General features: G+C 29.6%; 1 protein-coding gene across 3 annotated transcripts; it reads right to left on the bottom strand.

Moving 5' to 3' along the window:
• Positions 1-398: 398 nt before the first annotated feature.
• Positions 399-17,527, bottom strand: LOC132939430 (LHFPL tetraspan subfamily member 2 protein). 3 transcript variants are annotated; one of them, XM_061006589.1, is made up of 6 exons: positions 17,236-17,527; positions 16,262-16,308; positions 4,636-4,786; positions 3,904-4,197; positions 2,246-2,359; positions 399-750 (listed from the first exon to the last, which is right to left on the bottom strand). In XM_061006589.1, exons 3-6 carry the CDS (start codon positions 4,784-4,786, stop codon positions 608-610), a joined length of 702 nt encoding a protein of 233 aa, XP_060862572.1. In that variant the 5' UTR covers positions 16,262-16,308; positions 17,236-17,527; the 3' UTR covers positions 399-607. The 3 variants fall into 3 exon arrangements, with proteins under 3 accessions (XP_060862572.1, XP_060862571.1, XP_060862573.1); XM_061006588.1 differs by lacking the exon at positions 16,262-16,308 and having other exon boundaries at positions 17,236-17,526; XM_061006590.1 differs by lacking the exon at positions 16,262-16,308 and having other exon boundaries at positions 17,110-17,248.

Consider the following 17,527-nt stretch of genomic DNA (forward strand, 5'->3'; position numbering starts at 1 on the left):
ATTATTGATAACATGTATATCAGTTGAGGTGTTAAGGCCAAGGGTCTGGGTGTCTGGGAATTCTTTACAATTTGTACACCCCTAAACATATTGATCGAGTTGCGCCTATGATCTGATATTTAAAAGATCACCCTTTATAGATATCAAGTTAGGTATAGTAGCTATGGTAAATTAGTATTTATTAGCATTAAGCGAAATAAATATTAAATAGTACCAAAATATAATGCAATTTTATTGTCGGCATCTAGCAGAATTATTAAACAACAGTCATTATATATTTATTTATATCATATATATCTTGTTGTCTTGCTACAATATATGGGCGGAACTCCACATTATCACAACTACATAACCATTTATCTATAGGGAATTGTAAAAAATAGCAAAGTACACGGAAATTTGGTGTAAAATTATTTTTATAAATATGAAAAAATAAAAATACAATATCGTTTACAAATATTTATCGTTACACAATAAAATAAAAGTTTTGACGTAACAAAAGCATTAAGTAGGTAATAGGTATAACTATAATGTACCAATTTCAATTAAAATATTAGTATGTACATGTGCACGGAGTTTAATATACACATTCATAAAACAACATTATCTATAGTAGAAAGACAATATTTTCTCCTTGTTCGAGTTGAAGTGCTACTTTGTCGCTGGACGTTGCTCGGTCAGCTGGCCCCGACAACATGGCCGTGGCGAAAGTGAGAACAATACCAAAAGCTGCAGTGTACAAACCTGATCCTATAAAATCACATTACAAAATATATTATTTTTAAGGCAACGAGAAGGTAAAAGCACAATTGGCGAGGTATTTTCTATAAAAAAAACCTTACACATATATTATGTTTCTTTTATATGAAGAGTGTCTGCATATTATTATCATGTAGTTATGTCTGCCACAAGCCTATTGTTTCAGTACGAAAAATAAAAACACATCACAGATGCAGCTAGAACAGCTCAACCACCCAAAATTATGCAAGGCGTCTTCAAAGTTAAAATAATATTTTGGTAATAAGCATACTTCTTTAATATTATGAATTGGCTCATTTTTCAGAATAGGAATATTTTACCTCTCCCTCCCCCTTAAAATTCAATAAAATCTTCACCTGTTAGGTGTACACATGCAGTGGCGAAGCCATGGGAGTTTTGTGTGTTTATCTCTTCCCCCCTCCCACCATTGTCATTTTTCCTCATAATAAATGTATTATTTATATACGAGAACCGTAAAAATCTTGGTTTGATTTTTACTTACACCCCCTCCCCCCTTCATTCACCATCAAGAGATGAGATACAGGCATACAGTATACCTACTGCAGTAGTCTGTAGATATACCTCGTATCCTCGACTCTCGTCATAGATGATTTAGCTTAAAATATTACCTCCGATATCTGGGTGGATTAAACCTCTACGTACAGTATTTTAAATTCGAAAAATTAATAATATGAGTAGACTGGGGAAATTGCAGGAACTATAACGGTTTATTGTAAATATAATGTAATAACTAATAAGCAATCGTATTTTTTAGTTTTTACACGCCATGGACCAGGAAATCCGTGAAACGTGGAACATCGTGTCGTGACATAAAATACAATTTGATTTTTTAAAAAAAACTCATTATACCTATTTACGTAATAATATGTTAGGTATAGGTACCTATAGTATATGGCACAGTGCTCGTGTTTATGCTAATTGTAAAACTTTGGATAAACTCCCATAATAATTCGTTGTCTTTACAATAATATGTGTTGTCTTAAGAGGACGTCACACCCGCACGCGTTTACGCAGTCTGAGTATAAATCGCTCAATTTTGGGTCTAGAGTAAAAATACCTATTATAAAATATGACAATATTTTGTGATTCGTTACGTTTCTTTCCATTATCCCCAATATAACGTTCATTACATCGTTTAGAAATAGCAAAAATTTCAACATTTTTAAAATACCTTTAACTTTTCAAAATTTAAATTTTTTTAAAAAAACTGTGCTTCTCCAAAAACTTTGTCCTCAAAGATATTGTCATCTTTTAATTTTGTACTAGGTGTTTTTATTCTGACACCAAAATTGAGCGAGTTCTACTCAGACTGCGTAAACGCGTTTTGTCTATGTCGTACGTGTGTAAGACGGAGACAACACATGAGGGTGTGCGTCCTCTTAATAATATGTTCTCAAGTTTTGATAATCAGCTAGTCGCTTAAATGTATTATTAAAGTATATAGGTATACGCATCATAATCATACCATTCGTGCAATCCGCAGAAACAAAAGGCACGGATTGAGTTCCACACAGCACCACCACGCGTTCCGAACCCCAACCAGCGGCGAAACAAATTACTCCGATCAGATAGAGTAAAACTAAAAGACATAAATAAACAGTTCGTCACACGATTATACATTTACACATTACACATTATTATATATTAATTCTTTACTCTATACTATACAGGGATCCAGCGACTTTAGGACTGTTATAAGTTCTTATGAAGTTGCTGATAACGACCATTATATTATATTATATACAATGGACGCGATGACTATTGAGTACACTGTACAAGTACAGTACCTATATATTATCCAGCGCGACGGTAGTGGCGCGAAGCTAAGTAAAAAAAAAATAGCGGAGTAGCCACTAACGTATAATAACAGAAGCTAGAGTTATAACATTGAAAAACCGTCCTAATTTATGTCAATCCTTTGTCAAGCTATACAGGGCAAACTGATAAACATATAAAGTCGTATAAGGTATCAATCGATCAGAAATATTGTGCAGATGGAAACAGAGGAACTCGCTAGCAAATTGGTTAGATAGTTTATAAGTTATAAGCAAAAATGTTCAAGTACTTTTAAGACCGATTTTGCGTACGGACCCACCGCTTATCCATCCCCACTACTCTCATTGTGGCGGCGGCGGGAGCGACGATGTACTACGACTAAGCACGGACAATTGCGGTGACAAGTGACAAGTATACTTAAATAAATACAATTAAGTAACCACTACAGTATTTACAGTAATTATTAATTAATAATGTATAAACAATATGTTGACTATAAGTATTTAACATTACAATAAATTGATCTTATTTGTCATCAATAGGGTATTTGTAATATTATAAAATGGCATTTTACTTAATTTCCATATTATATCACGTCTTTTAAAGATTTAATCATTACTAATTTTTTTTTTTTTTAACTTGGCTTTTTTTTTACACGGAGTTATAACAAAGTGTTTTTGGTGTTATAATATATTACATCCTATAACTTCAGCAAATATATAGACGAATTAACGAATATTAGTGTGAGGCTCGCGTAATATATAAATAAATATAGCCTATTCGGGGCAGTCTGTTGAGTTTTTCGCAGGATTATTTTAACTTAGGAACGTGGAAAGGCTGGGCTAATAAAGGGTTAATAAGTTAAGTTATACGGTGCAGAGGATAGTAAGTTATGACCATAAACGAAGTGGAATACTGGAATTGGAAGGTATATGGAACTATGTAACAAGAAACACGAAATTTTATGTTTGATAAATATGTTTGATCGGGTACATATAGTACATCCAACGAATCGTTGATAATGGAAGAAATTAACTTGACGTTGGCGTCAGAACGACGAGATAATAGTATAGAGGTATGTAACTATGTAAGTATATTGATAAATGTTGATAGGTACTCTATAATTATATATATATATAGTCTATGTTTTCAGGATATAATAAGTACGCCACCACTAGGTGCCTCGAGTAAGTATAGCTGCACACGAAATACGGCAATTTATATTATATTACACGTACCCCATAACGTGGCATATGCCCATATCATGTGCTGTAATAAGCTACATTATTATATGAAATACTTGATGATAATTCTATGATAATCAGATAATATATATTTGATTATTACCAGCGAGTCCTTGCCCGGAACCAGCTATCCCGAACACGCTTTTCTTCCTTATCGATTGCTTGCAAAAGCTGCCCACGGCCATGGCGGACATTAAAAAGCTGACGAAAACACCAGCGGACATCAACACTAAGCCGATCTTCCACACGAACGGGAACATCAACGAATCCGTGGCTAGTCCTTCGACGGCGAACGAACCGCAGTGCTGGTGGCCGTTGATTTTTTTACACCGGTAGTAAATGCCGACGGACGGACGGCAGCGCACTTCGTAGTACGGTGAGTCCAAGGTGTTGTTCGCTGTGGACACACACAAAAGAATCCGACGGTAATTAATTGCACTGAAATAGTGCACTAGTGCAGTACGCAAGTCAGTATTGTGAATTATTTTACCTGACACCTGTATCGTACGTTGTAGTGTAATGATAAAATATTTTAGACGCATAGTATAAATTAGTCAACTGAAGGGTAAAATTTGGAGAGGTTTGAAAGATATTTATTAAATAATAATGTTAACATATTATTATATAAATATTGTTTTAAAATGTCTGAAAAGCTTAACTCCTAAAGTCTACTAGCCGTTTCCCAAATATTGAATATAGTAACTTGGACATATTGGCAAAAAATGTGACCTATATAGATGTACAAAAATGGTTCCAAGGCCATCTATGCGGTTGGATACTGTCTTTAAGCGTAATATTCTTAAATGCAATGTGCGTTTAATTTTCATGGACTTACTTTCAGTGGACAGCGATTTACTGGATATACAGTTGTAATCAGTAGGTCCGACGAGCCATTTCGGCGAATAAATGGCCGTGAATAGAGTAATGGTGGACACCACACTCAACGTCACCCACAGTAGACTTTTGGCGGTTAGAATGAAATACATCTGCACACACAAATAATTAACAATATATATTATATTTTGAAATTTAATTAATTTGGTAATCCTAACATTACAATTTTTTTTTACCTATCGAACGAATATTTTTTCTTTAAAAAATTAATATAATATAAAGTAAATACTAAATAGGTGCACTGCTATATTAATATAATACCAAATGCAAATAAACATGTTATAATATTAGTGGGTAATTAGTGTTGAGTTCACTTTGTATTATCTCTGATATATTATTATGGCAGATAATAAATTGGATATCGCACGAACGCAGTATTGTCCATATATATATAGACGTGCGCCGTAAACAAAGCATATGTCGAGGTAAAGGGCCCCGGGTTATTTTACCAAATTAAAAACGTTAAACCCGTCGTGAGGAACCTCCGCCACAGCTATATTATAGGCGTATATAACACAGCGGCTCTCGTTTGATTATTGCGGCGAAACCGCCTTATAATACTACATATAGTACAATAGTATATACTATATAGATATAAATATAGGAGGTGTGCGCTGCACGAATAACCGGCCCCTCTGATATAATAATAATAATATATGGTCTACACGTGTTCGTATGGTGCCAAAGTGACGTTTGCTACACATCGACTACAAAAATTCACGTATATAACTGTATACGTTTAATATTTTAATAACAACATAGCAAACGATGACGTTATAATGAAATATATCTGTGATTCTTTAATATATGGGAAAAAAAGGTTTTCATCCACCGTCTGCGCACATAATAATAATAACAATAAAACCTATTCCATTATAATATAGCCCATGTAATATAGGTATATTTGTATTACAACATGTGTGTGTCGAGTGACTCATGTCTCGTAACACACACATATATATGTTTACTGTGTCGCGTGTAATATTTATATACCCTCTTATTGCGTTTACCTCCATTCGTCTTAGTCACGAAAGCGAGGCATCCCGACCCTGCGCGCGCTCATCAACCCTCGAAAAAAAAAGAATTCCCCCGACGAGCGGTCGAGACGGTCTACACTCTACACTCTGCAGCGAGCACCGCACCTGGTTCAGACTGCTCAACTGCTGCATGGTGGGCATGATGTGTGAGTGTGTGAACCGCGCCATGAAACCGACGACAACGATAATAATACAATAATAATAATTTAATTATATTACGTATGCGCGTATATTGATATTGCCCGTCGCGTACCTATATTGTTTTATAATTTTGTCCATGTCCGAAAACAACACCGGAACAACACTATCGGAATTTCCTTTTGACATTACTACTATAGGTAGGTACCAATAATAATTATATTATTATATTATACTGTGCGCGTGTCTATATACAATACGTTTATATTGTCGTTATACCATCTTCATTATAATATATAATATATATTATATATGCGCCTGCACTTGAGCGTAGGTACCTATATTGTGATTTGGTTATTAAAAGAATACAAATACGTATATATATATATACTATAATATGAGTATAAAATAATATATTAGAGAGAGGCAGCTATAGGCCACTCGGCACGAATAATAATTCGATATTATTCTGGACGGCATGTGGTGTGCGGCCGTGATTTGAAAGAGAAAAATATACACCCGAATAAAAAAAGGAATTAAAAATGGCGTTTAAATATTCACGACGTAACAGGAGACCCTTAATGTGTTTTTTTTCTGTTTTCTTAACCGGCTACATAGTATGAACGAACGAAAATTAAAACCAGCTATATAATATTGACGTCTTAATTTACATCATCAGACCGGTATATCATAAGTCATAACGCATTGCACATAATATTATTTATTATGTAGAACTGTAGAAAACTAAGGTAGTAGGTACAATATAAGGTGATTTTTTATAATGCGAACCCCCATTATTGCGAATAGTAATAATAATTTTGCAAATATTTTTTTAAATTGTTAACTTTTTGAAAGAAATCGTACATTTTTAATTTCATATAACTTAACATCATATACATTTCTGAGCATTTAAATGTATAAAAATCGAGTTCCGAACAAGTACCTAGTTAATTAGTTAAAAGCATTTAAAGTAAATGAGCGGATTTAAAATAATACGTTTAAACTCTTAAAAAAATATATTCTGCTTGGGAGTTAAAAATAAAAAATGTTTGCTGTCATTCAACAAATTAAAAACTAAAAAAAAAAATAACGGTAAAAATATATTTTTTTTTAATTATGTTGCTTTTTAATAACATTAATTTTTAAAATATTTCCAAAAATTAAAACTTTTTGAGAAAATGAGCGTGAGCCGTGAACGCACCTCCACATTGCCGATCTAAATCGAAAAACGCGCGTGACTGTGAAACGAAATAGAATCACCTTGTGTATAATATAAAATTGTAGCTCTAAACTCACGTGTTCTTCTCTGTTGCTCAGGGCTACATTAATATAATATATTATTATAAAATATTATAATAATACTCACCTATATCATAATTTGTGAAATATTTTTATACTCTATATAATATATTATGCAGTCCAGTGTCCACACGTGTAAAATAGGTATAGTATACTACTATTAGGTATACTCAATGCCCGACACCTGTATATTAATGTGGTGCACTGACGCGTGCACTTCGTCGAAATAGTTCGTATAGTCACTATATTATACAGTGAGTAATAGCTATAAGCCTTATATCACTACATACTAGGATATTATGATCTAAAGAGTAAAGAATAAGCGAACTCACGTAGGTATACCAGCAGCGATTATCACAGTCTCGTAAATCATAATACTTAATATTATAATAGGTATAGGTACACTATGGTCTATGACTATACAGTATTATAGGTAGGTACAGACAGGGGCGTATTTAGAAATAAAAATGGGAGGGAGGGGCACAGAAATACACAAAATATGTAATCATAATCAGTTATACTTTTAGATCGTGTATAAATTGTGCATCTTGTGCCCCCCCCCCCCCGTATATTATAATATACGTACAACCATTGATTATAAATACTAGTGTTAATATAAATTATAATCAATGGTTTAACGTTGAACCTTGAACGTACAATTAATTTTCAGTGCCCGATCGTGTTTTTTTTTTTGGAAAAACAGAGCATTGGGAATATTTTTCTTCAGATTTTTTATAACATCAAAAAAATATAATTTATAACGCCAAATTGTTCGTCCGGTGTAATTTTATAATTTTGGTACCTCAGCATTTACATATTATTATGGGGAGTAAAACAGTTTGAAAAGAAATACACATTATAATATTTGTATGCCTGCGTGTAAAGCAAATAATAATAAAAAAAAACATAATACCTACACTATAATGTATAATATAGTATATAATATTAGGTAGGGGGGGACGAGGTGGCCGAGCGGTCTAACGCGACGGATTCGGCACAGCCGGTCCGAGTTCGATCCTCGACCACTGGGCGGCATTTTTCTCCGTGCAAGTCACGGTGTCCGGAGAACAAGTGCCGCCATCCCCCCACCCCGGGGCACGGCAGAAACCTACGGGTGCCCCATTAGAAATTCTGCCAAACACAACACACACGTGTACCAACCTACCCAACCTACCAACCTACCCAATATAAAAACCTACAGTGCCCTCCCCACACCCAATGGCCTATGTTGCCGCGGGTTACCCAATAAAAAAAAAAAAAAAAAAAAAAAAAAAAAATATTAGGTAGGTATAGAAGGTGTACTATGTATAATATGGTTATCGTTCTACATCAATGTTGATTGTTGAACACAATGTTTCGTTGTAATTCGTTGTGTAGTCCCAAAAGTGTCGACATGAAAACTGATTTATATATTTTAATATGTATATGATAAAAGTATAGAAATATGTATTAAACATACACACTTAAACACGCTATGCATTTATAGTTTACACCATTAGACTCTGCATTCGATGGACTTTCTAATATTTATTTTATGAGTGACGAACGATGACGAACCACTGTGCAAAACTAAATGTGTATAAATATATACTATACTATATATTATAATATATACATTTTAATTGTAGCTAGATTAAACCATTTTATACATATCGGTATAGCACGCACTTTATAGCCAAATTTAAAAATCTGTACCTTTTTCGTTTTTACTTTACTTAAAATAACTTAATTGTAATATATAAATATGTTGATCGGGAAATGATAAAATGTATTGACTATATCCAGAGTAGATATACAATACGATGACGATGTGATTCGAAAAACACGCGTTGGGAAGCGATCTAGAGATAAAAATGTATACAAGTGTGTATAGTATTAAGCAATAGCCAATAGCCCATCTTTCGTTGAAACAAACCGATACATTTCATATGAATTAAAATTGTGAAACTTTTAGTAGTTATTAAGTAATTTCAAGTGTAAAACTGCTTAAAATAACCAAGTAGGTACCTAAGTTTGTCGTGTAGAATTAAGTTGTGAAATCATTAATTTTTCTAGTCTGATACTCCATATTTACCATAAATTAAAATAAATTTACAATAACTCACGAAGTTGTATACTTGTATGTGTTATATAGATGTTTAAATGTATACAAATTACATATTATACCTACATACGCAATTAAAACAAGAGTTAAACCACAGATGCCTATGTCCTATATATTTAGAACATATGATTTTTAAATCATGTTTTTATATACAGGTACGTATCGATATTTTAAATTTTAATCGTCAAATGTCAGTTAATATCAAGTTTGTTTTTGTTAATCGCCTCAACGTCTAATTACGAGTGAATATTTTATTCGAGTTTAACACAACTACGGGCACTGTGCAACTGCAGTCTACAGTTCACCTGAGCAACCGGTTTGAAATTTGAAAAATCGCATACTGCAGGATAAAAAAAAGTTACCAGACGGAATAGAGAGAACGATAAAATAAGAAATCGAAATAGAAAATATTTATCATTACAGTTTAAAACATTTTATATGCCTACCAACAATTATACCAATACATAATTATAAACATGGTTTATAATATAATAATATTGTAATAATTAGTAATATAGTACCTTCACGTGCCGTCTTTAACAAATATTAATACACTTTTTAAATTATTTTTTTAAGTTATTTAAAATAGATTATGGATAAAATGTTAATAAAGTTAACATCGTTTACATTATCATAGGCGAGTATAATAAATATCGTATTCCATTTGAATTATTAAAATATTATAGTACCTATCTATGAAATAAGATGTCTTTATATTTTTTTTTTTAATGAATAATAGATTTTTATAATTTTTTTTTTTTTTTTGAATTGATACTATCAATTGATGACATTATACTGTTAACTGTAAACATGACTATTTTATTGCATTACATTTTCAAAGCTAAAATATTATATTCTGATGATTTACTTATTAAACACTTATTCAGATTACCAAGGGTTTGGCGTTTCGAATTACGACCTACGACTTACCTATAAACCGTAAACTACCATCAAAAATTCAAGACCACAACTGTTAATACAGTAATCTTAATATTTTACTTTTAAAAACGTATATTTATTTTTTACCACATAGAACATATAGTATTTCTCAGACTATATAATAACATTTAGAATATAATAACGATTAAAAACTGGTTAGGTACTTAGATGTAGATTCCCCCATATCTAAAATATAGGTACTTACTAATTATAACTAAATATTATATAATTATTAATATTATGGTTATTTAAAAATATATAATATGTATCTATTATACAAACATAAAAACCATATTGTTATTGTTCGTTTAACTCGTGTGACGAATATTATTATATAATTTCGTTAAACGCTAAAAATACAAGTTTTTTGAACGTCAGAGGATTTTTTTTCTAAATTATTTTCTTAATTGAACTCAAAACGTATACGGCAACGGGCGGTCTATTGGACTTCTCCTAATTATGCATGTAGACTGTAGAGTGTAGACGTTACAGTCTTATAATATAGTAATATTATTATAGGTTCCTACAATGGAATATTATATACTTATGTCCTAGGCATATATCAAATATCTATATTTAACTTAAAATAAGGTGTCTGGTGAAACTTACTACTGTCTACTCGCTGGTGTTCTCGTGTATAATATAATATACACGCGTAAACACGTATACTCACTGTACAATGCACGGACATATTGGAGCAGCTGTTCATTTTTGTTGTTTATTCGTCATTTAAGTTATTTTAAGTCATTCTATGCTATCTAGTCATTGTTAATTTACTTAAATGTAATGAGTAATGACTAATAAAAATATAGACTATGAGCATTGATTAAATATCAGTAATTTAATCAATGATATAATATTATATTTATAATAAAAACTATAGGTATTATACCTACATAAAAATATACTTTTATACAGGAATAGAAAACGTTATTAAACAGAAGAAAACAAAAACAATTAGTAAAACAAAAACAAAAAAAATCCCAAAAACCGAAAAAAATTTAATAACGAAATCAAAAACGAAAACAAAAATAAATTAGGTATAGTATTATACATTTTTAAATTATTTACACCAAGAAAAGAAAACGCACTTACCAATGCACTTTTGAAATTTAAAATCATTTTAATTTGAAATCAGAAATTTTGATTTTTTTAATTTTTGTATAAATTATAATTTTTATTTAAAATTTAAATACTAAGAATAATTAATTTTAATTTTTAACTTTTAAGTGCATTTCTATATTGCGCGTTACTATTATAACTTAAAAGTTAAAAGTTATAAGTTATAAAAATATAATATGATATATAAAAAAAAAATTATCAAAAATGTTACTTGGAAACAATAGGAAAATAACGTTTTTAAAAACTTTATCAAAAACAATATGGAAAAATAACATTTTTAAAAACGTTAAACAAAAACGAAATTTTTTTAATCAATAAACAAAAACAAAAACGAAAAAATTAAAAACGTTTTCCATCCCTATTATATCATCAAATGTACGTCGTGAAATAAAAATTTAAAAAGCTGCCAAAATTAATATTTACAGTATTTATGTGCAATGTGTAATGTGTACCTAGTACCTACTACCTAGTAACTACATAATGAATACTTAACTTATAATATTAATAAATCATAATTCATAAACAAAAAATGTATATAGTATAACTAATACAAATAGAATATTTTATGAATTTCACAATATTACATTTCGTGTATTTGTACTATAGCCAGGTGCCCAAGTGTCCAGGTAGGTTATATCTTTTGTAAGAATTTTAACTATTTAAAATACCTACATATCCTACGCACTGTTACACCCAAATCCTAATACGTATTATATATTTATGTAACCATTACATAACAATAATATTCAATTTCATCGTTACAACGATTTTTGATGCATTAAAATTATTTTTATGTTGAGTATCTACATTCTATACTGATTCTACAGCATTAATTAAATGTATTAAAATGTCAAACATACACATTTATACACAGAAACAAATTATATTAATTAAAATCGACAATTGCCAATAATAAATTAATATTAATACATAATTAATGAGTAATTACTATTCAGGTGAAAATCTCAAACTGTATAAAAGAGTAAAATAGGGTTCTAATGAATTATGAGTAGGGCTGGGATTTCGATGGACTTTGCATTGTTTTCCAAAGCTTACAGTGCAATGCTCGTATTGTCACAAATTTGTTTTATGTACTTTTAACGAGAATATGAAAGTTTATTTTGCATTTTTTTGAATTCCTTAGTTTTTAGGACATTTTCTTAATTTTTTAAGGTATTTTAGAGTTTTTGGAGCATTTTTGAGTTTTTAGAAACAAAGTGTGAATTTTTTACACCAACATGATTTTTATATAAAAATAACATATTATAAGTAGGTAGGTACAATACTATATATAACAATACTATATATAAAAAAAAAATTTTTTAGTGCATTTTTTTAGAGCATTTTTCGGCTTTTTTTAGGGCATTAAATGCCCTAATTGTGAGCTATGACATTATAAAATATATTTTTAGTTATTACAAAAAGTATCCCCTTTATCAGGTTTTAGAGAAAAAATTATTCATGATCGATTCCAACGTCCATTAAAAATAGCATTATGCCACTATAAAGTAATTATACAAATAATTTATAGTGTTGAAACAGTTTTTAAATAAATATTATTTTAAAGTGAAAAGTTACACTAAATAACTTAGATTCTATTTTTAAATGACCATAGTATTCCCACGCGATAACAAAATTATATGTATTAATTAACATTAATGTACAAATAAATAAGATTTAATAGTAATTACTAATTAGTATTTACGTCAATTTTATGTGCAAAGTGCAAATAATATTATATTGATATAGGTACCAAGTTTAAATGTATAATACCAATCATATATTTTATGTTTGTATACAATTTATTGTACAAATATTGTTTATGTACAATGTACATAAAATATTAATATATTATTACAAATTACAAGTGAGTAAGACGTTAATTACCTACTTATGTGATATTTCAGTTAAAAAATAGTCTTTATTTTTTACAATGGATTAGGATGGGTGTATAACAATGAGTACATTTTGCGTTTTTATTTATTAGTTATTAGTTATTACTATTATTATTACAGAATAATTTTCCATTCAAAATTTAATAATTTAATATTTGTTTCATACCTTCATTTTTCGAACAACATATGTTTACTATCAATCACTTATAATGGCACCTAGCCACTAGGTACTTAAAATCTAGTTTCGACTTTATTGTTGACATTTACTCGTAGTTACTAAGCAAATTAGTTCTGTTACGTCTTTAATGAGTTTTGAGTATATTTTGTATTATTAATTACAAATTGTCCGAAAATTAGAACAATATTGCAATCTCAAATATTTAAAATATTTATTACTTACATTCCTACTTAATAACATAACGATGCAATCAACAGAATTACAACGTTCATCAAGAGGTAATTAAACTATATTTGTTCATATATTCATATTTTGTATACATGCAATAATAATTATTAATTATCAAATATATTTAAGTACATTACAATTTTTTAAACCATAGTATCTAATTTAGTAAATATTTGCTTCTTATTTTTTATTTTTTTATACCTTATACGTAGTATAGGACTTTTATAACCTATAAAAAGTTTATACGCCCATTTTATTTAAAATGGTCTTAACAAAATATATATTATGTAGGTATATATAGATTAATCAATATATAATAATTTATATCTACCCATTTGTTATATTTTATTGTACCTTTAGTTATAATTATTCAAACTGAAATTTATGTACCTATTTAAAGGAATATGTCTCTTATTTTGTGTTATGTACTCGTATAATTAATTTACTATTAATTAACATATTTTATAGTAAGTAGGTACCTACCTAAATAAAAAATTAAACAATCCATATGTATGGACTAGTACAAAATTATAGTTTTTTATTAGAAGTAAAAGTATATTGAAGGTCTTACGGAATTCATAACTGAAAAGTCCTAAAAAATAAACTTCTTAGTTTGTGATCGTGTTTTAGGAATATAATTTAGAACACATAGATTAGATGCAGGAACACTTTACAATGTGGATTTACTACACTACACATTTATTCAAGAATTAGTGCGACAGTAAAGTACATTTTATATAGAAAAAGTTGAGCCCCACGAATACAAATACATTTAAATAGTGAAATAAGTACAATACAATAAAATTAACATGAAGACTTTACTTACCCCATAATATTATTTAAGTTATTTAAAAATTATATAATATGTATTACCTAAATAAAATAAATTACGTTTAGTCAAAATATATTGACATGTTGACTTATTAAATATAAACATAAAGGTAATATAAATGTTATCGAATTCAATCCTGAATCTTTTCACAAATTAAAAAATGAGGTAGGTAACTAGTGTCAAGTGTCAGCCTATAAATAATTTACAAAAAAATATGATTGAAATAAACTATTTAATACAATAAATTTACGAATACGTTAATACCAAACACAGTAACATGATGATTCCACCAAGCATGCCAACTCCTAATTTGAATTTTAGAATCTTTAAGTATACCTACTTGAAGATCATATTTTAAATTTATTGAATTCTTATACCTACTTTATAAAGAGTGTCGTTGGAGATACAAACTCCTTTTTTACTTTTTGGTGCATTAATTCATCATCGAAATCAAAATTCCAACGAGTACCTAGGTTGTTACTGAGTTATTCAATTTTGCACATGATGAGAATAAAAGTCCTTAATAGGTACCTAATGGTTTTATTTTTATATAAAATATTTTATATAGGTATGCAATATTTACTATTATTTAGTCTTCTAGTAGGTACTTATTATACTTACCTTAGTAGATAATTTTGACAAATTAAGGTTTTAATAGTTTATAGTTTATATAGTTTACTTTATCACACGGGCTATAATTATTAATATTATCCTTAGTACAATAAAGTATAATAAGTAATTATTCGAAACTATTCGTTCAAATTTCAATTTAGGCGCATCAACATTTTCAAACAATTATATTATACTAGACAATTTATTGTAAAAATGTATGGTTTTAATTTGGAAAAATAAAGTTTGCATCACCATTAAATTTGACATCTTTTAAATGGCATACAAATCTAAGTATTTGAAAATATGGTCTATAATATAAGTAGGTATACTTAAGAAATTAAAATTAGAATAAATGTATAATTTAACCGGGAATGGGGGTGAGCACTGAGCTTGCTTGGTAAATCGCTCTATATAACAGGAAATATGTTGATATAATATTATTATCTTTGTGGCTCGGCGCGGCGCAGTGGCTGAAAGCAATCACGCACCTATAGCAACGGCCGCTGTTATTAGTTTCCGGATGGGTGACCACTCAGGTCCATAGTGGCAAAAACCTTGTCACACATGCACGTGCTGCCAACCAACCGTACCAATTATACCAACCCTTCCAACCGTAACCCCTATAATAGTTAATGGCCATAGTTACCAGGCTCTAGACCAATAAAAAAAATATTATCTTTGTATTAGTCAATAGTCAGTATTTATATTTGGTTTTGATTATCATTTCCACTTTTTTACCACATTATTTTACTATATCTACATTATACATTCTGAATACACATATTATAACAGCCTACTGTGATTATCTCAATGAAACGAGTACTACTAATATAATACAAATAAAGTATTTTATGAATAGTTTATCCGCCGTGATTCGTAATACAGTACCTAATGCGTATATTGAAGAGTTTAAATCCATTAGGTTCATACAATTATACTTCATAAAAACTTATAAGTAGGGAACGGATTTAAATGCTCTAAAACACAAGAAAAATGCCTTAAAAAAATACGATTTAATGCCTTAAAAAAATGCTTTAACATCAAAAAATGCACTAAAAAAATGCCTTAAAAAACTTTAAAAATGGGTTTTATATTCAATAAAAACAAATTTTTAAATTTAAAACTTATAAAAAAACACATTATTATGAAAAATCTAATAAAAAATATTTAAATACAATACAACCTTAATTAATTAATTTTCAATTATCTTCTGTCCATCTTCTTTTTACCCTAAAAAATAAATAATTTAATAGGTATACCATTTAGATAGGTATATTCGTTTTACTTTTACCTTTTGTTTCATAGCATTGTATTATACACGTGTCAACAATAATTTCGTAATTTCGTAACATAATACATATTTAGGTATTTTAGTTTTTTTTAGAATGAATGTGGAAAAAATGTTGAAAAAATGACTTAAAAACCACAAAATGCACTAAAAATTTCAAAAAATGCTCTAAAAATGCATTAAAGTCTTAAAAATGCAAAATAATGCAAAATAATGCAAAATAAAAGTTACATTTTTTAATTCTTTGACGTATGAAATGAACTTTTTGCTTGAAAACCAATGTTTTCGGACATTCAGAAAAAAATGCAATTTGCATTCAAATCCGTTCCCTACTTATAAGTATTGAACTTATTTTATAGTTATAAATAGAAATCCAATCAGTTTTAACTAATTTATTAATAAAAACATATTGTGCACGCGTCTAAAGTCCGTTTTAATTTAATAACCTTTGATCCACTGACTCACACGTTACTGATAAAAAAAACCATCTCGTCCAGACGATTTAAATGAATCATATATTATTTGTTTTTGACACACTTTGACGTTAACCGAAACACGAAAATCATATTATAATATAATGAATTATAACGTTATCGGAATAAGCGACGACCGTGCTCCGCGATATACAACTGAAATTTTTTGCCATACCTATTTACTAATTAGTAATTAGTAATTACTATAATACAATATTAGTTATTCTTATTATTCTTATAACGCAATACGAACTTAATTCGATTACCTACCTATACGGTAATATATAATGATGTGAAACTGTGTACTGTCTATACTGTATAAGTAGAACTGTACGATCCACGAGGTATATGGTACATCACCTACCTATACGTAATTAAAAATAATTTTTTATTTACCGCAAAACTGCAGCCGACGACCGTCTGTCGAACGAAACAACACTGAAATGTAAATTGTAATTGAATAACGATGATATACGAATTGAATATTTAAATATGGTTTTACGACGAAACGCGCACTACCTACATCAATTTATTACAATCGCTTGTTATTACAAAATATTATATTTTATACAAACGCGATAACCGAAAAACTACGAACGCAACGACTGCTGTTCCGTGCACGCGGCGTACCGACGACATGCCGTGATCGCGCGTCGTGACCGAATGACTGGGTCTGCGCGTGTGCTGT

Source organism: Metopolophium dirhodum, chromosome 2 (assembly GCF_019925205.1).
Source record: "Metopolophium dirhodum isolate CAU chromosome 2, ASM1992520v1, whole genome shotgun sequence".
Lineage (NCBI taxonomy): Eukaryota > Metazoa > Arthropoda > Insecta > Hemiptera > Aphididae > Metopolophium > Metopolophium dirhodum.

Coding starts and splice junctions, on each gene's coding strand:
- LOC132939430 (XM_061006589.1), bottom strand. CDS start 4,786: ATGTATTTCATTCTAACCGCCAAAAGTCTACTGTGGGTGACGTTGAGT. Junction 2,360..3,903: donor TTCCGGGCAAGGACTCGCTG/GTAATAATCAAA, acceptor TATGTCTTTTAG/TTTTACTCTATCTGATCGGA. Junction 751..2,245: donor TTCTGCGGATTGCACGAATG/GTATGATTATGA, acceptor GTGATTTTATAG/GATCAGGTTTGTACACTGCA.